This window comes from Peromyscus maniculatus, chromosome 8 (genome assembly GCF_049852395.1).
Source record: "Peromyscus maniculatus bairdii isolate BWxNUB_F1_BW_parent chromosome 8, HU_Pman_BW_mat_3.1, whole genome shotgun sequence".
Lineage (NCBI taxonomy): Eukaryota > Metazoa > Chordata > Mammalia > Rodentia > Cricetidae > Peromyscus > Peromyscus maniculatus.
Genome location: NC_134859.1, coordinates 39,026,959 through 39,048,764, shown reverse-complemented (window position 1 = coordinate 39,048,764; position 21,806 = coordinate 39,026,959). Strand labels below are relative to the sequence as shown.

General features: G+C 53.5%; 2 protein-coding genes across 18 annotated transcripts in view; one reads left to right on the top strand and one right to left on the bottom strand.

Annotated features, from left to right (window-relative positions):
- Window positions 1-11,108, top strand: part of Tnip1 (TNFAIP3 interacting protein 1) — a 51,816-nt gene extending 40,708 nt beyond the window's left edge. For 12 of the 17 annotated variants that reach the window (XM_076578408.1, XM_076578415.1, XM_006984869.4 and 9 more), the window contains 7 exons: window positions 1,985-2,113; window positions 3,756-3,887; window positions 4,233-4,358; window positions 4,792-4,857; window positions 5,116-5,310; window positions 6,532-6,622; window positions 10,387-11,108. In XM_076578408.1, coding sequence (XP_076434523.1) covers window positions 1,985-2,113; window positions 3,756-3,887; window positions 4,233-4,358; window positions 4,792-4,857; window positions 5,116-5,310; window positions 6,532-6,622; window positions 10,387-10,421 — 774 coding nt within the window. In that variant the 3' untranslated portion in view covers window positions 10,422-11,108. The remainder of the gene's footprint in view (window positions 1-1,984; window positions 2,114-3,755; window positions 3,888-4,232; window positions 4,359-4,791; window positions 4,858-5,115; window positions 5,311-6,531; window positions 6,623-10,386) is intronic. The other 5 variants (XM_016003477.3, XM_076578412.1, XM_076578411.1 and 2 more) reach the window with 1 other exon arrangement.
- Window positions 11,109-11,546: 438 nt separating this feature from the next.
- Window positions 11,547-19,804, bottom strand: Gpx3 (glutathione peroxidase 3). The gene is made up of 5 exons (XM_006984868.4): window positions 19,627-19,804; window positions 15,041-15,194; window positions 13,314-13,431; window positions 12,845-12,944; window positions 11,547-12,516 (listed from the first exon to the last, which is right to left on the bottom strand). The coding sequence occupies exons 1-5, from the start codon at window positions 19,711-19,713 to the stop codon at window positions 12,295-12,297; spliced, it is 681 nt and encodes a 226-aa protein (XP_006984930.2). The 5' UTR covers window positions 19,714-19,804; the 3' UTR covers window positions 11,547-12,294.
- Between the last annotated feature and the right edge of the window lie 2,002 nt (window positions 19,805-21,806).

Sequence of the window (21,806 nt, the reverse complement as noted above, 5' to 3'; positions counted from 1 at the left end):
CTTTTCCTCACTCATGTCCACAAGGGAGACAAATCCCTGGAATCTGACCTTCTGTCCTGTCTGCTGGGGGAGGGCAGGGCCTTTCCAGGTTCAGCCTGGCCTTGCAGATGGGAACCCCGTGGTCCAGGACATGCCTTGTCCTAGAGTCTTCAGCAGGGGCCAGGACATCACCCCTGTGTCTTGGCCCAGGCTGCCCATGAGCCACCTCCAACTAGAAACCACTCACCCATTGATGTATGGAATATTGACTAAAGGTCACACAGGAAGGGATGAGCACTGATCCTCCTCAGCCTGTCACTTGATCCACATGACACACTACAGATAAGCTAAACACTTTCCTGGAATACCTCCCCTCCCCCTCCCCAGACCCTGGTCCTCCAAGAAGTAACCATGGTTAAATTTTTTTTTTAGATTTATTTATTTTATGTGTATGATGATTTTGCCTTTGTGTTCATGTGTGCACCTCATGTGTGCCTGGTCCCATGGAGGCATCAGATCCATGGAATTGGAGTTTTGGATGTTTGTGAGCCCCCATATGAGTGCCAAGAATTGAACTCAGGTCCTCTGTAAGAGCAGCGAGTGCTTGTAACCCCTGAGCCATCTCCCCGCTCCCAGACCTATTTTCAGATCATGCATCTGCTGGTGATGCAGTTTTTAACCGTGCCTGCTCTTTATGCTGCACTGTTTTGATTTATTTTTGAGATGGGCTTCTTGCTATGTAGCCTAGGCTAGCCTGGAACTCACTATGTAGACCAGGCTGGGCTTGAACTCAGAGATCCATCTGCCCCTGCCTCCGGGCTGTGGGAATTAAAGGTGTCCACCGCCACTTTCCCCCAGCCACAGTTTGACAGTGCCTAGCTGGCCCATGGTGCAGGCCCGCAGGGCCAGATTCTTGGAAGGCCGAGGCAGGATGTTCACAAAAACCCAGGGCCTCCCTGGGCTACAGAATGAGTTAAAGCTTGCCTAGGCAATTGAGTAAGACCACGTCTTGAAATATAAAAATAACAAAAGTCAGGGGCTGAGGAGTTGGGGCCGTAGCTCAGGGGTAGGACAGCTGCTTAGCAAGCACAAAACTCGGCCCCTGGAAAAGTAAACAGAACATTTCCTGGCCTGGTGAACAGCGTTTGCTCTCACCCTACAGCCCAGTTTGATTCCCAGTCAGGGACGTGTATTTGGGCCGGCGAGATGGCCGAATGGATAGAGTACTTGCCGAGCCCATGTGGTAGAAGGAGAACCGACTCACAAGTTGTCATCCGACCTCCATATGTGAATACCCACACACAGACAATAAATAAATAAATGTCAGAAGTGAGGAAGCCCTTCCTTTGATGGGAATGGATTAGACATGAGGCCCCTGAATTCTGCCCTAGCTCCCTGTGTGGTCTGCAGGAAGTCGCTGCACGCATGCATGCACGCGCGCATTGGTTTCCCGTTGAGCAAAGGGCCTTGATGCCCTGCTGCATTCCAGCTGTGACTGTGTGACGCAGAAGCCTGGAAGCTTCCAGGTCTCTGCTCTACTCTGGAGGGCCTTCTTCTGCCCTGTTTATGTCTTTGAGCGTGGTCTCCTCTATTCTTAGAAGCTTGAGGTCCTTAAGGGGCTGAGGTAGTCTTCATTCTTTGAGAATCTGGTGGAGACAGGGGCTTTACTCCTGAGTTTCCCAGATAACATTTTACACCCAATTTGGGGACTCACAGCTCTTATGAGGTCCCTCTGTGACTTTTGTTAAGATCCAGTTAGCCCTAAGATTTAGAAAGCTTGCTTCAGAGGTCTCTGCAAGAGGGAGCCTCAGAGTTGAGGGCCTTACACTCTGCCAGGCTTCTCTTCCTCGAGAGCAGGACATATGGGCTCTCAAAGACACCAGCTTCTCCCCAGGTTCCGTGCAGAAAGCACTGAGATGGGCTGAGGGCAGGAGAGCCAGGGTGGGGGCCAGGCAGTCCAGGCCTCCTGGAGAGTCCCTGTTTACCAACCCTGTGCTCTCTGCAGACTGGCAAGGAGCAGCTGGCCGTGGAGGCCAAGGAATTACGCCAGAAGGTCAAGTACCTGCAGGACCAGCTGAGCCCACTCACCCGGCATCGAGAGTACCAGGAAAAGGAGATCCAGCGGCTCAATAAGGTGGGCACTGAGACACGTTCCCACGGGGGAAGACTATGGTGAGCTCAGCTGCAAGGCCCACCCACCCTTCTGCCGGCACCCCCAGTTCAGGAGAGGTGGCCCCTTTTCAGTGGCTTAGAGGCCCAGTTCCTGTCTTCCCTGCCCCCACACACCCTGGGTGACTCAGCCCCAATGGGAGTCTGGACTCACTCCTGCCTCCCATGTAGCCTTTGTACATGGTGGCCTCCTGAGGGCCTCTATCCCCTGACCCTGCCTGGCCTACCCAAGCTTGAATGTCACTTGATCAGCAAAACTGTCTCTTTTTGGTGGCTCCATTTTATGGTCCTGGGGTAGCAACAGCTGTTTTCTCACCCTGCTGATGGGTTGTCCTGCTTATGCATACACACACACACAAACTTGTTGAAGGCAATGTAAGAGACCTGTCACTGAGAGTCCCTGATGTCTAGGGACTGAAGTCCAGGGAGGATCCTGTGGACAAGAAAGAATGAGAGGGCGTGGGTGACCGAGGGCACTTTGCTGTTTTGTTGGGTTTTGGTTTTTTGAGAGAGGGTTGCTCCGTGTAGCCCTGGCTGTCCTGGAACTCACTCTGTAGACCAGGCTGGCCTCAAACTCAGAGATCTTCCGCCTCTGGCTCCCCACCCCACCCCAGCCCAGCTTTGTCTGATCTTCAGGGTTGGTAGGTAAAATAGAAACTAAGTGGAAATTGCAGTCCAAGCTCATGTAACTAGAGACAAGGTGGGGTGCTGAGGCTGAGAATCCTGAAGAATCTGTCAGACAATGCAGCTTCTCTTGGAGAGCTAGGCTTCTTTCTAGGTCTTGGGTATGAAAAGTTGAGCCAGGCCTGTTCAGAGAAGGTCTTCGTACATGAAGAGCTCAGGTTAACCTGCAGGTTAAGAGCACGGACAGGCTAGGTTGAAGTCCTTGTGTTCACTCATTAACTGTCTCCATTTGCATTTTCCCTCAGCAACAGAAATCCTCAGCAGTCTCCATTAGGGTTTCTGTTGCTGTGATAAATCACCATGACCAAAAGCGACTTGGGAGGAAAGGATTTATTTCATTTATAACTTTCAGGTCCTAGTCCGTTACTGAGGGAAGTCAGGGACTCTGGAAGCAAGAACTGAAGCAGAAACCATGGAGGAGCACGGACTTGCTCCTCATGGCTTACTCAGCCTGCTTTAGTGTGCGCTCCAGGACTACCAGCCCAGGGGTGGCCCCACCCACAGTGAGATGAGCCTTCCCCCATCAATCACCAAGCAAGAAAATACCTCAAAAAAGGCTTTGCCTATAGGCCAGTTTGGTGGGGACAGTTTCTCAATTGAAGTTTCCTGTCCTCAGATGACGGTGGCTTGTGTCAAGTTGACGAAAAACCAACCCAGGACACTCAGCCAAGTCACAGTGGGTCTCTGGGCCTCAGTTTTCACATGTGTAAAGTGGGGGTGAGGGCCTAGCCTTTACCCCGTGGGATGACGAAGAGGCTTCAGCGCGGTGGCCCAGGTACAGCTGGGCAGTGAAGGACCACTGCTGCTGGAGTTAGACTTAGAGTCACTGTGTTATCAGAAAGGCTCTCCAGGAGTGGTCTTCAGAGGGGTCTGACTTCCAGGGAGGCCTGCTCACGACCCTGTCTCTTCTCTCCTGACCCCAGGCCCTGGAGGAGGCCCTCAGCATCCAGGCCTCGCCATCCTCTCCACCTCCAGCTTTTGGGAGCCCAGAAGGGGCTGGGGGCCACCTGAGGAAGCAGGAGCTAGTGACTCAAAATGAGCTGCTGAAACAGCAGGTGAGGCCCGGAGAGCTGGTGCACCCCGGGAACTAGCCAGCCAGCCCTCCCCAGGCTGGCTCTGCTGTCCCTTCTCTGTGGGCCTGGCTGTCACAGTTCTCCTTTTTAACACCAAGTCAGTGATCCCTTTGTTCAAATAAAGTCCTGTCTCCGAGTCCGGAGTATGAGACAGGAGAACGCACACTGACTTCCTCTAGAGAAGTGGGATTTGGGGATCGAGATGCCTCCTCCAATCTCCAGTGTCGCCAGCTCTTCCCCGACAGCCCAGCGAGAAGCCTGGAGTCCGGGCCTGAGCAGTGCAGCTTCCAGAGGCTGCCCTGACCCTCACCTCCCGATCCCCTCCAGGTCAAGATCTTTGAGGAGGACTTCCAGAGGGAACGGAGTGACCGTGAGCGCATGAATGAAGAGAAGGAAGAGCTGAAGAAGCAGGTGGAGAAGCTACAGGCTCAGGTCACCCTGACCAATGTCCAGGTGAGAGCACCGCCCTGGCCTTACCGGGTTCGAGGACCCTGGGAACCTCCTGGGCTCCATCCAGCTCTGCTGCCACTGCTCCCCTTTGGCCCCTGCCGGCCCCTGTCCTCTGAACTTTGTGCAGTGTCATGGTCTAACTGTGGTGTTCTAGCTCCGACTCTCCATCGGTGTTGATGCCCAGAGGAGCAAAGTTAACGGGAGACTGAGAGGACGCTAGCGGGGGGGCACTTGACTGCCCTCCTGACCTGTGTTCAGGCCACCAGGAGGAGTAGGGGGCCCACAGCTAACAGCCCAGCTTCTGCTGGGCCCCTTAGTGCCCTTCCTGGAACTTCCCACGCTTGAGTGGTCTCCTGGGCCTCAGCCATCTGCCCTCAGGGTGGTGAGGCGTTGGGCTCACTGCCGATGAACCGTCAGGTCTCCCTCTCTCCCCCAGCTCAAAGCACTCAAAGATGAGGAGAAGGCCAGAGAAGCCCTCAAACAGCAGAAGAGGAAAGCGAAGGTGAGCAGCTGGAGAGAGTGGTCAGCGTGCACTGTCTGACCACCTTCAGGGGGTGGGGTCCCAAGGGGAAGATGGCTGACATTTGCTGGTTAGATGCCAACAGAACAGTCCTCATGAACTGTCATTATCAGTCATCCGTGACCAGGTCCCCAGTCCTGCCTGTGTCCCAGCCTCCCTTGCCCTTTGAGAACTAAGGTTCCAGCTACGGGGCAACGAGGTGGGTGCCAGGCCAGAGGCAGATACAAGCCTTTCTTGCAGGCCTCGGGAGAGCGCTACCACGTGGAACCCCACCCTGAGCACCTCTGCGGGGCCTACCCCTATGTCTACCCTCCCATGACAGCAGCCATGGTGCCCCAGCACGCCTACAAGGACTGGACCCAGATCCGCTACCCTCCGCCCCCCATGCCCATGGAACACCCGCCCCCACTCCCCAGCTCTCGCCTCTTCGTTATGGTGAGTCTGTGTCTTCCTTCCTGCAGATTCTATCTAGAAAGGAAGGCCAAGCGAGGGGGTGGGAACCTGCTGTCCCGGCGGTTTCTCAGAGACACAGGGTGGTTGTGGGCAGGTGCCCGGGCCTGGCCCTGGGCTACTCTCCCTGGGGTCAAGACTCTGCGGCCCCTAGCTGCCCAGTGTCAAAGGGAGAAGGCCCGGTAGGAGTACAGAATCAGAAGGACTGCCATCGTGCCCCCAGCGGGGCATCCGAGTTGGCTCTGCACTTCATCCATAGCCTTCAGTGGAGTCAGGGCTGACGTCACCGAGGTTCCTTCTTTCCTCCTCTTAGTTCAGCTTCTCCCCCATCCCCTCCTCTTTCTCCCACCCCCAGTGTTGCTGTCCCCTCCCCTCCTCTGCAGTCTCTGCCCAGCCCCTTCAGGTGTGCCCAGCCCTCCCCCTGGCAGGTCCAGTGGCTCCGGTCCGGCCTCCTGTCTAGCTTCCCCCCTGTGCACACTTCAGCAGTGGTGGCCTTGAGAGGTTGTCAAGCTGGGCTGGCTCGGGCAACCCCAGCACAGCTGAGGGAAGAAACCTGCTCACAAGTTTGAAGCCAGCCTGGACAACACAGTGAGATAGAGGCTATCTTGGGCTACAGAGTTAGACTCTATCTCTTTTTTTTTTTTTTTTTTTTTTTTTTGGTTTTCGAGACAGGATTTTCTCTGTGTAGCTTTGTGCCTTTCCTGGATCTTGCTCTGTAGACCAGGCTGGCCTGGAACTCACAGAGATCCGCCTGGCTCTGCTTCCCAAGTGCTGGGATTAAAGGTGTGCGCCACCACCGCTTGGCGAGACTCTATCTCAAAAACCAAGAGAGGGAAGGAGGCATGAACTCAAAGCTGCACTTGGCCATTTTCTCAGCTGAGTGACGTGTACCCTTAGGGTTTGGTACTTTGTTCCTATGCATTTAGGACTGTTCTGGCTGAGGCTTCTGCTGTGGCTCTGGAACATGGTTGTGGATTCCTCCTTTCTTTCTTTTTCTCCCCCCCCTCGGGGTGTGGGGGTTAGTTTGTTTGTTTGTTTGATTTGGCATAGTTTTAGTTTTCTGAGACAGCATTTTTCTGTATAGCCTTAGCTTTGTAGATGAGGCTGGCCTTGAACTCAGAAGTCTACCTGCCTCTACAGTGCTAGGATTAAAGGTGTGTGCCTCCATGGCTCATTTGTGAGTTCTTAAGCACCCATCTGTTGCAGCCGGAGTACCCCTGGCGTCCACCCTGTGCAGGGATCCAGAATCCAACCTCCCAAGTGATGGACCCGCCCCCCGACAGGCCTTCAGAAGCAGGTGAGTGTGAGTCCCCTGGTAGAAAGGACATTCACCCACCGACATTGACCCAGTTTGCAAATGTTGGTATTTTGTGAGCTTGGTAACATGGAGGCCCAGCTTCCTGAAACGGTACTGAGAGAGGAAAGATGTGGACTGCAATTAGAAATGATTGGAAGGAGCACACATTCGCTTTCTCGTACTGTGCTGGGAGCTAGCACTGCTCAAAAGTGGATGTTCCTGTCCTAGTGAGGCAAGCAGAAGTGAATTCAGTACTCACGTAAACAGACGGGTTACACTCGAGTGCCCAGAAGAGCAAGTTTCTGTGAGAGAGGTCAAGGGGCCTGACCTGGAGCAGGGCCAGGGGAGTTTTGTGGAGGCGGTGACATCCTAGCTGAGAAGCCAGAGGGGTAGAGGATATTCCTGCAGAGAAAAAGGACAGCCACAAAGACCTCATATATTACTCAGCTTTCTGTGTCTGGGACAAAATGCCTAAGACACTCAGCTACCAAGGAGGGAAGATTCGGTTTTGGCTCAAGGTTTCACAGATTTCACTGTGAAAGTCCCTGGTCCCATCACTTTGAGCCGATGGCTGTCCAGTGCATCATGGCAGGAGAATACACCAGAGGTGGTCTCTTTCCCTCCTGATGGCCAGGAAGCAAAAATAGAAAGAAGGAGCTGGGAGGCCCTGCTGTATCCTCTGCAGGGCTGTACTTGTAATAACCACACTGCCCCCCACCTCCTAAAGGTCCACCACCCCCAGAGACCCACAGGCTGGTGATGAAAGCATTTGGGGCCATTCTGCTTCTGGCTCCTGAGGCTTGTGTCCATCTCACAATGCATAGTGCACGTAGGCAATCTCCCAGAGTCCCCATGATCTTGACTTTTCTGGCATTGCTTAAAAGCCCAGTCTCTAAGGCTCAAGGCAGCCTCATCTGTGAGCACTTGCAGAAACAAAGAAGATAGATATGGTGGCACACACTATATTCCCATCACTTGGGAGGTGGAGGCCAGAGGATCGGGAGTTCAAGGTCATCCTTGACTACATAACAAGTTTGAGGCTAGCCTGGGCTATGACCCCATCTCAAAACAAAACAAAAATCCAAAGAGGATGTTTGATGCTCTAGTATACAGTGTTGGGCCAGGCATAGAGTAAATATCCCTGTTTCAGAAGGGAGAGAGAGTGTCATAGACAAGAAGGAGTAGACCGAAGGAACACTAAAACCCAGAAAAGCAAACAAGCGCTCCATAGCTCTGGGCTGTGCTGTCTGTCACCTTGGCTGGCTGTGCCTGCTGCCCTTCGCTCCCTGCTGGTCCACATTTTACACTCCTGGCATCTTTAACTTCCTGGGGTCTCCAGTACAGCTTAGACATCATCATCACAGCTTCACCTACTACCCTGTCTGGGGTTGCCCTCTGGGACTTGGATCCTGCCACACATACTGCCTGACCCCAGCCCTTCCTTTGAAATCTGGGTGGAAGCCATGACCCCATAACACTTGGCATTGTGCACACTGCCAAACTACCATCATGTGGACAAATGCCAACATCTACTGCCAATTAGAGCTATGCCAGAGCCTGCTTGAGTCATGGCTGCAGTGGTCAAGAGTCTGAGTATGTTGGACCTGAACATGACAAAGAAATCTGAAAGTAGTTCTCTAGGTAGCCCCACCTGAAGGCACACTGGTGCTCTCATCTCAAACCAGAGTTGACATGTCTAGGCCTTCTGGCCTGGGACTGTGTAATAAACCAAATTGGACTCAGACTTGTAGTAATCCTGCCTCCGCCTCCCAAGTGCTGGGATTATGGATGGAAGTCACCACCAAGATAGGGTCTTCCTATTATGGAGATACCCTCAATACATCTTTCTGACTATTTCTTGGCAAAGCTTTGCTGCTTTTTTGTTAGATTTATTATTTTTAATTATGTGTATATAGGTATGTGCATGTGAGTGCTAGCGCCTATGAAAGTCAGTTATCAGATCCCCCTTGAGCTGGGGTTACAGGTGACTGAGCCCCCTGATGTGGTAGTATGTGCTTTTAACACAGAGCCATCTCTCCACCCCAAATTGCTTCTTCTTAAGGGTCCCCCTTGGCGTATGCTTGATGCTGCTTTTCCAGCCAAGCTACAGTACTTTTTAATCTGCTCTGCCTTTGCTCCTGTTCTTAGAGTAAATCTGGCTGAAAGCAGTCAGCAGTAGCCAGGACACTGCCAGAAAGAACGCTGTGTGACCTTGACATTTAGTCCACCGGATTGTTACTTAAAACTCCACCTCACACAAGTGTCAGGGCATGGACAAAACAGACGGGTTCTTGCTAGAGTGTAACACAAGTGGCCCGATTTCCAGAAGGATCTTCATGTCTAGCCAAAATGTCATGAGCCTGGCCTCACTGCCCACACAGCGGTCAGTATCGAGCTTTCTGAATCCTCACTACAATTGCCCCTTTAGTCTTGGTTATAGCCATCTAGGTGGTATCTGGGGCTCTGAACTGCATCACAGACTCCGTGATGACTGATCCCTCTCTTGGTCAGCAAGTTCCTTGGTTGGCAGCTTGCTTGGTGGGCAATTTTCTGTATTACTCAGCTTTCCATCCCTTGGCCCAAACCCTCAAGATAATCAGCTTACACAAAGGAAAGATGTTTTTTGACTTAGAATCTCAGAGGTTTCAGCCCATGGTTACTTGGCTCTGTCATTTTGGGCATGGCCTCTCTCCCGTAGTAGGAGTATATAGCAGAGTAGGCCTGTTCACCAGGAAACAAGAAAGGGCCGGAGTCCCAGCATCCCCTTCAAGGGTGCTTGCCCGCTGACTTTGATTTCCCCCAAGGGGCCCTACCTCCTAACTGTCCTACCCTGAGAGCACCGTGGGCTAGCTGGTGACTAAGGTCTTAAATGTGCCTCATGGAAAACATTTAAGATCCAAGTCATGGCATTTTAATAGGAGTGAAGGAAAGTGGCTGGTTTACCATCTCAAGGAGGCGTGAGAGCTGGGGGCAAGGTGGGGTGAAGATGTCAGAGGTCCCCAGGTGTGGGGCCTTTGCAGAGTGTGGTAGGAGGGCCGGTCTGAATCCTGAGAGTAGTGTGGAGTCCTGCGATGTTGTAAAACACAGTGACATGGCCAGATTGGCACTTTGGAAAACTCCATCTGGCCACAGAGTGTGCCACTGAAGAGGTTAAAGGACCTGGAGCTACAAGCTAGTCAGGGACTTGGGACCTCGCTCTCTGCATTCCCCCTGACCCTGTGGGACTCTGGGAAGGCCATCGTGAGAAGTGCGTGCATACACTAGGGAGGCCATGCCCATCCTTGTGCAGAAATGAAGCCAGCTCTGTGAGGAGCTAGTGCAAGCAGAGGCCGCAGACAGAAGACTTGGGTGGAGCTGGAGAACTTGGTGTCTGGAAGGAGGGATTGGGCCAGCTGGTCATTTCCCCAGAGGGTCTTGAAGTCCTTTGGGGCTGCTTTAGTGAGTGGCAGAGGGTGGCGTGGTAGACAGGGCTGGACCTCTTCTGGTTCGTACTTGTGGGATTTGGAGATGGACGGACTGAGGACGTGGGGCAAGCGTGTGTGACTTTGTCCTAGTTCCCTCCCGTTGCAGGGCTAACAGATGACCTGCCCCTCGGGGCTGGGTGCAGGTCACATGATGAATGCCCGAGACATCCTGGCACTCAGTAGCATTCAATAACTAGCTGTTGTTTACTCTGGTGAGGAAGCCTGAGTTGGTGTCTGTGTGAGACTGTGAGGCTGACCAGACCACATGATCTTAAAGCTTCAAAACTTTTGTTTATTTAGAGTCTGCAAAAAGTGGCTGTGAGGGACCTCAGTGAGACTGCATTGGGTCATTTGGCTCCACCTTCATCTTGCAGAGCCAGCTGACCTCAGATTGCCGAGAAACTAGAGGCCATGTGCATGTTCTGTGTGGCCCAAGCCTTGACTGAGCAGAGGCTGGGATGAGCAGGCGGCCCACGTCACAAGCCCCACCTCGAACTGTTTACAAGACTAGGGAGACTCCACCCGGGAGGTCTCTACCAGTTCTTCTGGATGCTGCCTCTTGCCAAGACAAGGGGGCCTCCCCTGGCTTTGACCTGCCCTCTTTTGCTGAGGCCACCGGCTGTTCATCCTGAGAGTTGGGTGCAACCAAGACCCCTTCCTCTCAGAACCGTGAAGCATTTGTTCCAGGCTCTCCAGAGACCACACCCAGTTCACGTGCGTGCGTGTGTAATTTTTGCTTCAAGCTCAGCGACAGGACCTGCCCCATACCCCCTCCTTACCCCTCTGTGAGGAGTTATGGGAGGGGGCTTCTCTCCAGCAGAAGAGAAGGATGGGATGTTATGACGTCACCGTGATCTGGGACGAAGGCCACCCCAGCCGTGTCTGAAGGGCCCCAGCCTTGAAGCGGCCCTCAGCCACCGCAGTTAGATGTTTATGGCACCAGAGGTCTGTATTAAGGTAGCTGTCTGTTGCTAGGCAGCTGTTTGCACAAATCTTGGACATAAATCCAACTTGAGGATCAACATTTTGTGACTGGTAATTTTTTTCATGCCCTCACAGCCAATGGGAGGCTGTGTTTCTGGTTCCGGTCCCTCCTTCAGCATTCCTTTCCTACATACCCCTGGGAATGTTGCTAACATCTTAGAGGCACCCAAGGGTGGAGGGAAGATCCTGGGCAGGGAATCGGAGGTCTTGGGGCTGGGGCGAGCCTTAGTTCGGCCCTTCAGAAGTGACACTCTCTGAGCCCTCGATGCCCTGGGAAAGGCAGGTAAGACCGAGCTGATGTGAACTTGGTTATAGACTCCAGTAGCTGGACAAGGGCTGCAGTATGGACCTAAATAGAAGCCAACTCACAGGCCCCAAAGCACGCCCCGCACACTTCATCTCTTTCTCCTTCCTCACCCTCCCTGTCTCCCTCCCCGGTCCCCACCTCCCATACCAGGAAGCCACCACAGGTGAGCTGAGCTGCTGCAGAAAAGCCTTTACTGGGCAGACGGGGGTGTGAGGTGCCAGTGGACAGAGTGAGAGAACAGCATGTCCTCCAGAGGAGCGGGGGCAGTATCCCTGCCTGGGAGCCTGAGCCTGAATGCACGAAGGGCTGGCCCCACAAACAGGTTCGGGGGAGGCCCGCCCACAAGGGCTTCGGGCCCCTCCTTCATGGAGACACCACCCCTGACTTGGGGTACATGGCCATCACGCTCACAGTTGCCGTGGCTCTTCTCAGGAACACTGTGGGATGGGGTTGGGGACTCGGGAGGGCCCTTCAGGAAAGATGAAGGAGGCTGGCAGTGTAGTGAACCCAGATGTGTATGAGGACTTAAGTGTGGGCATGTGGGGGATGCTGGCCCCAAGAGTGATGTCCAGGTTTGAGCAGGACTGTTGGACCCAGCACTGGTGTTTCCGCCGGGCTCATTTGGAACAGAAAGCTGGACAAAATAGAAGTGTATAGTTCCCCCGTACCAAGCTGTGAGCACGGGTGTCCATCCTGGGTATCAAGCAGGCAGGCACACGGCTGTGTGGCCATGCACACACTGGCACAGCGGGCACACGTGTGCACAGCGGCACAGACACAAAAGTTGTGCCAGGCTTGTCTTACGTAATAAGAAAGGGGTCTGGGGTGTGTGCAGAATGATTGGGAATGTGGGTTCTTCCTGAAGAGCCCCTCTCCAGCCCTTGCATGATGGACAGGGTGGGGGTGGGGAGCGGCAGTTACTTCCATCTGTTCCCCAGGGCTGCCTGCCGCCGCATGTAGGATAGGATGTCCATCTTGACGTTGCTGACTGTGGTCCGGTGGTACCAGCGCATAATAGGTATGCCATCCGGCCCCACCAGGAACTTCTCAAAGTTCCAGCGGATGTCATGGATCTTCATGGGTTCCCAAAAGAGGCGGCCAGGTGAGCCCAGGAGCTCCGCGGTAGGCGGACAGGAGTTCTAGTGTCGGGGTGAGAGGGGTGTCAGCCTGTCTCAAGGCCCCCTCCTCATCTCCCCCCCCCCCAGTCTTCCTGGGAGAAAGCTGATGAAGGGCCCCAGTTTAGGAGCTAGAACACTTGACTGCCCATCTCTGCAGTGACTGGAAGGTTGTAGGCCCCTCGGATGCCCCTGTGCGTCCTGCCTTATCTGTACGCAGGCTGAGGGACCAGAGGGTCTGCCAAGCCCTCTCATGGGAGTCTTAGACCAATGCCAGGACATTCCTAGGGGCTTAGGTGTGTGGGGTGGGCCCCGAGCAGCTGGGGGGAGGTCCTCCAGAGGACCCACTCACCTTCAGGAAGGTGTAGAACTTCTGCTCCTTCTCCCCATTCACATCTCCTTTCTCAAAGAGCTGGAAGTTAGGGACGAAGCCCCCACCTGGCCGGACATACCTGCAAGGAATGTACTTGGTGGGTCCAAAGGAGCCCCACATGACTCAGAAGTGAGGCCAAGGAACTGAGGGGAGAAGGAGAGCTGGGAATCTTACCCAGTGGCAGCTCATTACTGGACACAGACAGGCCCAGTGTGTGTTTGCCATCTCGGTCTCTTGTGCATCACCTCACACGCCTCAGGACTCCCAACTAGTTACCCATGGCCTTCTGTTTCCTATCCCCTCACCCTCGTTCCATTAAACCCCATCCTGGGATGGGCATGGGGCGGCAGAGCGACTGAGTGACTGGCATGGAGACAGTCAACAACCTCTGCAGCCTCGCACGCCTCTGCCCCATAGAGGCCCACCATCTCCAACCACAAGAACTCACTTGAGACTGGGTAGGATCTCCGAGTTCTCGCCCGGCTCCTGTTTGCCAAATTGGTTGCAGGGGAAGCCCAGAATGACGAGGCCGAATGGCCCAAGTTCTTCTTGTAGTGCATTCAGTTCTTGTCAGGGAGAGAGCAAAGAGCAGGTGAAGAACCCGCCTCATCACCCTGCTCCCCAACCCCCTCCCTCCAGATCACTGGAACCTCTGAGGCCCAAAGGAGGGAGGATTTCCCCAGAGTGACCCAATGAGTCAGTGGCAAGGCTGGGACTCAGGTCCTGTCCTGATTCCAGTTCTGGGGACAGTGAGGTTTGGGAGAAGAGTCAGGAATGTGCTTCCTCACGTCAGTAGTCATAGGGCCAGTGCCTGGGTTAATCAGCTAAGGGCTCTTCCATCTGCCCTGGGCAGATTATGAGGACTTCTTAGGGCGGTGGTGAGGACAGGATTCACATCCCTCCCATCTGGGAATTCAGGAACCCAGGAGAGGCCCTGGCCAGCTCTCCAGTTTCCTCAGCACCCCTGGACTTGGGTGTAGTGCTAGCACCCAGCCCATGTCTTCAAAGATGTACTGCGCTGTTCAAGGAATGGACAAAAGCATGGGCACAGAGCTTCAGATTCTGCAAATCCAGGAACTCCCCCACGGGTGCCAGACAGGCAGCCAGGGTCTGTTTGGCTCCAAAACATTGCCCGAGAGTTGTCAAGCTTTGACCTGATTGTTCCCTTGGGAACACTGAGAAGAAAGGATAGAGGACATTGACTTAAGGAGACGTGAGCTCCAGGCAGGTGCTGGGGTCAGCCATCGCCAGCCTTGTGGCCCTAGTTTACACATGCTGGACCTTGATGCCCTGTCCTGTAGGAGGGCTGAGCTAGACTTTTAAAAGTTTGCTTAAGAATGAACTGTTGAACTGGTGTGGTGGTGGGCGCCTTTAATCCCGGTGTTTTGGAGACTGAGGCAGGTGGATCTCTGAGTTCAAGGCCAGCCTGACCTATAGATTGAGTTCCAAAACAGCCAGGGCTATGTAGAGAAATCCTGTCTCCAAAAGACAAACAAAAAAGAACGAACTATTGGGTGCTACCAGCACCCCATACCTCTTCCTTATCAACCCCCTCCAGGGCTCCAAGCCAGTGGGACCCACTCTCCAGAGTGGAGCCAAGAGAAGGGCACAGGTGGAGGCTTGAAGGGAGAGGAGGCGTCCTCACAGTGAGCTGCGGCCATGGTTTCTTACTCCAGTCAAGGGAAGCAAGCAAGCTCTCGGCCAAGATAGCTGAGGTGTGGTGTGTGTGTGTGTGTGTGTGTGTGTGTGTGTGTGTGAAGAAGGGTAGCTAGGAACTTCCCAGAATACGTCCATCAGACCTCAGGCTTATATAATTATCTCCAGAAAATATGAAATACAGTGGAGCTGGGATATGGACTTTGGTCTCAGCCACCATCACCCCTTTCTCCTTGCACCCTATGGGATTAAAGTATACCCAAGTGGACAGGAGAGATGGCCTAGTGGTTAAGAGCACTGCCTGCTCTTCCAGAGGTCCTGAGTTCAATTCCCAGCACCCACATGGTGTCTCACAACCATCTATAGTGGGATCTGATGCCCTCTTCTGGCATAAAGTTGCACATGCAAATAGAGCATGTGTATACATAAAATAAATAAATCTTTAAAAAATAAAGTGTACCCAAGTGACAGGATCGGCCCCAAATTAAGCAGCAAATTAAAACATAAGGGAGATCTTACCAAGGTATTGGTCTGTCAGACCTCAGTAACTGGCTACATTGACAAAGAGGACATATTTTCCGGCATATTGCTTAAAAGGAATGTATTCCTCTCCGTCGATGGTGAGGGCCCCATATTCATAGATGGTACCACTCATGCCTCCATGGCAGTCCGTCTGGAAGAGAAAAAGATGGACACCAGGGAACATTAGAGTGGAGACACTTAGGAAACACACCTCTCCACCTCCCAACAGGGAGAGAATGACTTACCCAGGACAGCAGAACCTGGATCTGGACTAAAACCGACTCTCCTAACTCCTCATCCCCTGTAACTGTGAGACGCTAATAAACACTCAGTATTTGCATTAAGCACTTACTGAGTGCTGTGGAACCCTGAGGTTAGCGATAATCACTTCCATATTTCATAGGCAGTTGGGTTGGGATGAGGGGCAGAGTTGGGTGGCTGCTGCAGTAGTCCAGGCAAATATAAAGAGGCCTGTGCCTGTGCTAGGTAACTGGGGGGGAGACGCTGGACAGAAAGGATGTGTCAAGATGTTGAGAATGAGTCAGAGTCTCCCAGTCTGGAGGGCACGGGAAAGATGAGCTTTGAGGAAGCAGGGATGGGAGACCAGGATTCAGGAGTATGGAAAGGTTTGTCACGAGGCCGCAGTGTGAGATAGAATAGTCTGCAGAGATGAACAGTATGATGATATTCCTGTCTGTCCAGCTGCCACTCCACGATCTACTCCAGGAAAATGAGGGGAGCCCAGGGCACCCAGGTTCCACTACAGCCCTGCACCAGCTCAGTGCCATCCCAGACTTCACCTCACCCTGAGAGAAGGAAAGGGACCCAGTGCCAGCCAGCAGAATGTCGCCCTATCCCCCACCCCCAACAACAAACCCCCAGGGCTGCTATGGAAGCGGGAGAGGTCATTGGTTCAGTAGGTGGGAGGACCACATGGGAAAGGAAGACCACTCCCTCTTCCCTTTGGTTCTGGAAAACTTGCTGCCAAAGCAAGGTCCTCGGGCGGACTGGGTGAAGGAGCCCTCCAGGCAGCAGGGCAGGGGCCCCTCCCTAGTGGGATGCCGCGGAGTGTCTCTGTCACGGAGTCGCTGCAGGCCTGACTAACAGTCAATCTGGCTGCCTTTCCTGGGTCATCCCTGACAGCTGACAGCTCTCCAGGCTGTGGTGCAAAGCCCCTGCTCTCCATGGGTCTAATATTCCAGGTATCATTACTAAGTGTCGGACTGAGTGCCGAGCTGGCTAGCCCCGCTCCAGGCTTCTGGAGCCCCAGCTAGGATCACTTCGACCCTGAGAGGCAAACGGCACCAGGCTTGGGGGTGAACATCCGTAATGCCAGCACCTAAGGCAGAAGCAGGAGATGGGGAGTTCAGGGCCAGCCTGGACTACATAGGGACACCCTGCCTCAACAAGAACAACACAATACAAACAGCGGGGATACAACCCCTGCTGCCTCCCTGCATGTTGCCCCACACCACCCGGATGCTGAACCCCAGGTGTGGTGAGGAGAGAGTCCCAGGAGTTGACTGAATAATGGGAGCTTTGAAACAATGGGAGGGAACCTGGGGAGCCCCCTGAATTAGGGTCTTCACTGGCTGTGAGCAAGCCATTCTCGGGCTTCAGTCTAAGAGGATAACCCCTCTGCCTCTCAACGCCTGTTTCGGTGGCTTTGTTTGGCTGTGCGGTGCCCGTAGAAGCCGAAGGAGAGAGCTGTGAGGCTGTCTCCATTAAATTATTTCATACCATTTATCCACTTATTTGTGAATGGATACGCCACAGCACCCATGTGGAGATCAAGGGACAACTTGCAGAAGTCAGTGCATGCCCACCATGTGAGTCCCAGGATTCAAACTCGGCTCAAGTTTGGCTACAAGCATCCTGGCCCACTGAGCTATGTTGCTGGCCCTCTCCAGCTTGTGCTCAGTGTTTGGCTAGGCTGGCCAGTGAGCCCCTGGATTTACCTGTCTCTGCCCCTAACAAGCCCCCCCCCCACTCCATTGTTAGCACATGTGGCCAGGGCTGACTTTACATGGACGCTGGAGATTTGAACTCGGGTCCTCTTGCTTTCATGACAGTGATTTTACTCACTGAGTCAGCTCCCCAACACTTGAAATTATTTTGAGGAACTGTTAGCAGGTCAGCACAGGCTTGGGCCAGCAGGACATGGAGTTTGCTTTCCCTGCAGCAAGGGCCAGGAGCCTGTGAGGCCCCTCCGTCAGAGTAAGGGGCCGCCTTAGGTGTTCACTGGCCGCCCGAAGAAATGAGTAGCAGCTGGGTGGCAGTGGCGGCACACGCCTTTAATCCCAGCACTCGGGAGGCAGAGCCAGGCAGATCTCTATGAGTTCGAGGCCAGCCTGGTCTACAGAGCAAGTTCCAGGAGAGGCTCCAAAACTACACAAAGAAACCCTGTTTTGGGGGGTGGGGAGAAAAAGAAATGAATAGCTACAACTGCCATGCTTTCTATGGGGAGGAGAATGGGGCTCCTTCTGGGAGCCCAGGCTGGGAGGGTAGTCTGTGGTGAGTGAGCCATGGATGGCACTCAGCAGCTCAGTTCCCACAAAAACCCCCTTCCTTCCTCTGGGTCCAGAGTCCCCAAGTCCTGTTCCTCCACCAGGGGGACCAGAAAAGAGTACTGAGTGGACACCAGGAATGGGCTGAGAGCTGGGGAACTGGGGTGACGCTGAACCAGGCACCTGGCTGCCCAGGACTGCTGGTCCATGCCCTCCCCGCCGCCATCTCCCCACACCCATTGGTGTGATGTTGTGAACGTGACAGGTCTGAGAGGTAGGAGACCAGCAACTGGGCCCAGCCGTGCCTCTGGCAGTGTGTGACCACCCCTCCCCTCTCAGGATTCCAGCCTGTCTGCTATAAGATGGAGTGGGATTCAGGGCCGCTTAAGGCCCTTCAGCCTTGACGTCAGCCTGTGGTCCCATGATGCTCTCTGCCTTGTGCAGTCACCTAGAAACCAGCGGTTACTAGGATCCCACGTCAGCAGCTGTTAGTCCACAGCTCTGCAAAGCCGTTTGCAGCTGTAAGCTGGACCAGACAGAGTGCTTCCCCTCTTGTTGCCCCTCCTTTTGAGTCAAGAGGACATCATCCTGTGGCTGCGCCACCACCACCTTGGGTCTGTGCATGTCCCCTCCCTGTTCCCTTGTCCTGAAGTTGGGCCAACGCAAGGGCTTGAGTTCCAGAAGCCAGAGCCGTAGCATGTGAACTCTAAGGACCTGGGAGACCAGATGGGCATGCCTGGGCTGTCATGAACCACAAGCCTCGGCTGGTTATGAGATAAGATCACACCTCACCCTAAGACTTTTCTAGACCATCCTCTCTCTGTTCTCTCTGAACTCACCCATCCCTCCCTGATTCCATGGATAGCTGTGATGAGTATCAGGGCCTGTGCACTTACCTGCAGCCTCCTTAGGACAGGATTCAACCCACCCCAAGCTATTCCCACACTGAAGCCACAGGGCTGGTGCCCCAGTCCACCCCCACCCCTACTCCACACCCTAATCTTGAACTCCGTCCTGTCTCTGTCCTAGAAAATGCCTACTGAGCTGGTGATCAGGAATGGGGCTGGAGAGAAAATGAAGGCTTTTCAGGGACCCCGTCAGTTTAGACTAAGGAGCTGAGGGCAGAAAGGGCCTTAAAAACAGGAACCACTCTTGGGACTCTCTAAGAGGTAGACAGAATCTGGAAACAGCGTTATAGACTTACAAGATCTTAGAATGAAGACCTAGAGGATTTTAGAAACCCAGAAACTCTAAGCTAGGGAGAGAGAGACAGAGACAGACGAGAGAAATTGGAGACACCTCTCCCTTTCCTTGGGTCTGGCTCTGCTGCTTTCTGCCTCCTCACCCTAGGGAGAGGAGAGGTCTGCAGAGCCCACCCAGACCTGACCAAGGAGATAAGCATTCCGGGTCATCTGCCTTCAGCCTCCCCATCCCGACTCCGGCTCAGGGTGCCACATAGCATAGACGGAGCTCCAGAAGACTCTGCCTGGCCTGGGCTGGCTTCTCTAGCTACCGTGTTTGCTCCGTGGCTGGCCAGTGGGCTGTGAACAGATAGGGCAGCTAGAGGGTTCCATAACCTTCCAACCATTCTCTCTCCTCTCCAGCTATGCCCTGCTAATGGAGAAACTGAGGCCCAGAAAGAGATGTGCCTCCAAGCTTTCAGCCCGCGCCCCCCCCCGCACCCCCGCCCCCAGCAATTTTTCAGGATAGCCACCAGCTGCACTCTCCTGCTGCCTGGTGGGGGAGGGTGGGAGTGGAACCCACACCCTCTCCAAAAACCGCTGTTGAATGGGAAAGTCGGTCCCAGGTAACTGAATGTGGCAGGGCAACCCCGAGATGACGGGGGAGAACATAGGAACTCAGGAAAGACTGTCCTCCCGGGTTCCTTCTGCCCGCTGAAGCACGCGGGTCTGGGTTTGATGGAAGGGCGCAGAGACCGGGGGTCGCAGAGTGGGGTCTCCGCGTCAGGGCGAGGTTGGGGGTATCCGGTGCCTCTGGGGAGGCGGTGGCTCTCCCAGCGGCACGGTGGACACCTGGGCGCAGTAAACTCGTCTTGCGCCCTGGAGCCTCACTCACCTTGGACTTCTCTTGTCCCCGGCCCGGCGGAACGAACCCGGCCAGGAGCAGGGACAGAAGGCAGGAAGCCCGAAGGAACCGGGCCATGGCGGGCTGGAGCGCGTCTCGGGATGGCCACCGTCCGTCTGAGGTATCCGAGGCGCTCAGCCACCTTTCAAGCCCTCCTCGGTAGCCAATCCGCAGCTAAGCCGGGGTCTTCCTAGCCAATGGCAAGGTGGCTGGGATTTCAAGGACGAGACGTTCCCGCCCCCATTTTCCTCCCTCTCCCCAGGCCCGGGGCGACAGTGACACCAAGCTTAGGAGGGAGAGAAGGGAGTCAGCTGCCAGTAGAGATGGGCGCGGCCAGGGCTCCAGACAGCACCCCAGGACGCAGCTCTTTCCCCAACCTCTAAAACCCAGGGACCCTGCCCTGGGTACGGACCCATTTAGTGTAGAAGAAGCAATGTGTAATCCCAGAATCCAAAGGAGGATTGCGCAGGTTGAAGACCAGCAGTAGCTACAGAGTGGGGCCCCATGTCAACTGGAGGATGTAGCTCAGTGGTTTAGTGCTTGACCAGAATGCATGAGGTCATAGGTCCAATCAATGCCTAGCAAACGAGTGGAATGTGTGGATGCGATGAGTTTTGAATTCATCATTCAGCCTTCTCTTTGGTTAAGTTATGGATAACAACTCAGGTGGGTGGGGACCAGAAAATATATCTCCCTCCCCCCTTTTAATTAGCACATAAAAACTATGTGTTCATCCCTGTGGTCCTAAACTCATTATTTTCCCCCTTTGAGCCTCTGTTTCCCCAACTGTAATGATGGAATTGGTTAATGATCTCTCAGGTCCCGCTGGCTCTGACTGAACGGTGAGCTTCTATGTGGTGGACCTAGCCCCTGAATCTTTGAGGGTATACAACAGGTGTATAATATTTGTTGAATCAATCATTAAATTCGTTTGTGCGTTCGTATAAGGTCAGGCCAGGCAGCTCTGGATAGGGGCTTTCAGGCTTAATCAGACTGCAATAGAGAATCGGTGCTTGCTGCCTTGCTACCCCAGTGGGCTGGGAGCGGTTAGGATAGATCCCTGCGACAGGGAGTAGATTCCTAGGGCTGCACATCAGAACCACTATGATGTAGTCTCTAAGGCATCTGCTGAGCCTCTGTCTTCAGACACCTTGCAGAAGGGATTCTAAGGCACCTGACCTCAGTCTTGGTCAATGAGTCCTAGGATTGGGTGCCTTCTAGAAATTTCCTGACCCAGAAATGCCTGGAGGTACTATGTTTTTATGATGATTCAGGAAGTTAATGTGACCCATGGAATTTGGAAGGTGTTTGCTGCATTCATAAAGCTTTCCTCAAACCTCATGGTGGGGCTGGAGAGATGGCTCAGTAGGTAGAAGCCTTTGCTGTGCAAGCCCTAATGGCTTGAGTTTAGTCTATGGAACCGAGTGGGGAAGGAAGGAGCCAATTTCTGAAGTTGCCCACTGACCTCCAGCACAATAATAGATGACAGACAGACAGACAGATAGATGACAGATAGATAGATAGATGGATAGATAGATAGATAGATGGATAGATAGATAGATAATAAACTCATTGTGTTGAAGTAGAAAGAACTTGGAACCAGAAAACCCTTATAACACATGGAGGCATGTGACTGTGGGTGACACAATAGGTTCTCAATTAATGTCACCTCAAGTCCCTGAGGCCTAGCGACACTGGAGTCTTTTATGAAAATTCCCACAGCAACTTCAGGGCAAAGAAGGTCCCGAGACCAGTCTCTAGTCCATGTTGCTCTGTTTCCTTTGTTCTGTATGGTCTGGCATGAACTACAACCCTCCCACTCTGGGCTTTGAATGACTGCATTTAGTAAGTGTGCTGCCTGGACTGGGTGGTTTTTGTTTGTATTTTATTTTTGTCAACTTGATCTGAACTGGGGTCATCTAGGAAGAGGGAGCTCAGCTGAGGACTGCCTCCATCAGATTGGCTGGTGGGCAAGTCTGTGGGACTTTTTCTTTCTTTCTTTCTTTCTTTCTTTCTTTCTTTCTTTCTTTCTTTCTTTTTTTTTTTTTTTTTTTTTTTTTTTTTTTGGTTTTTTGAGACAGGGTTTCTCTGTGTAGCTTTGGAGCCTGTCCTGGAACTCACTCTGTAGACCAGGCTGGCCTCAAACTGACAGAGATCTGCCTGCCTCTGCA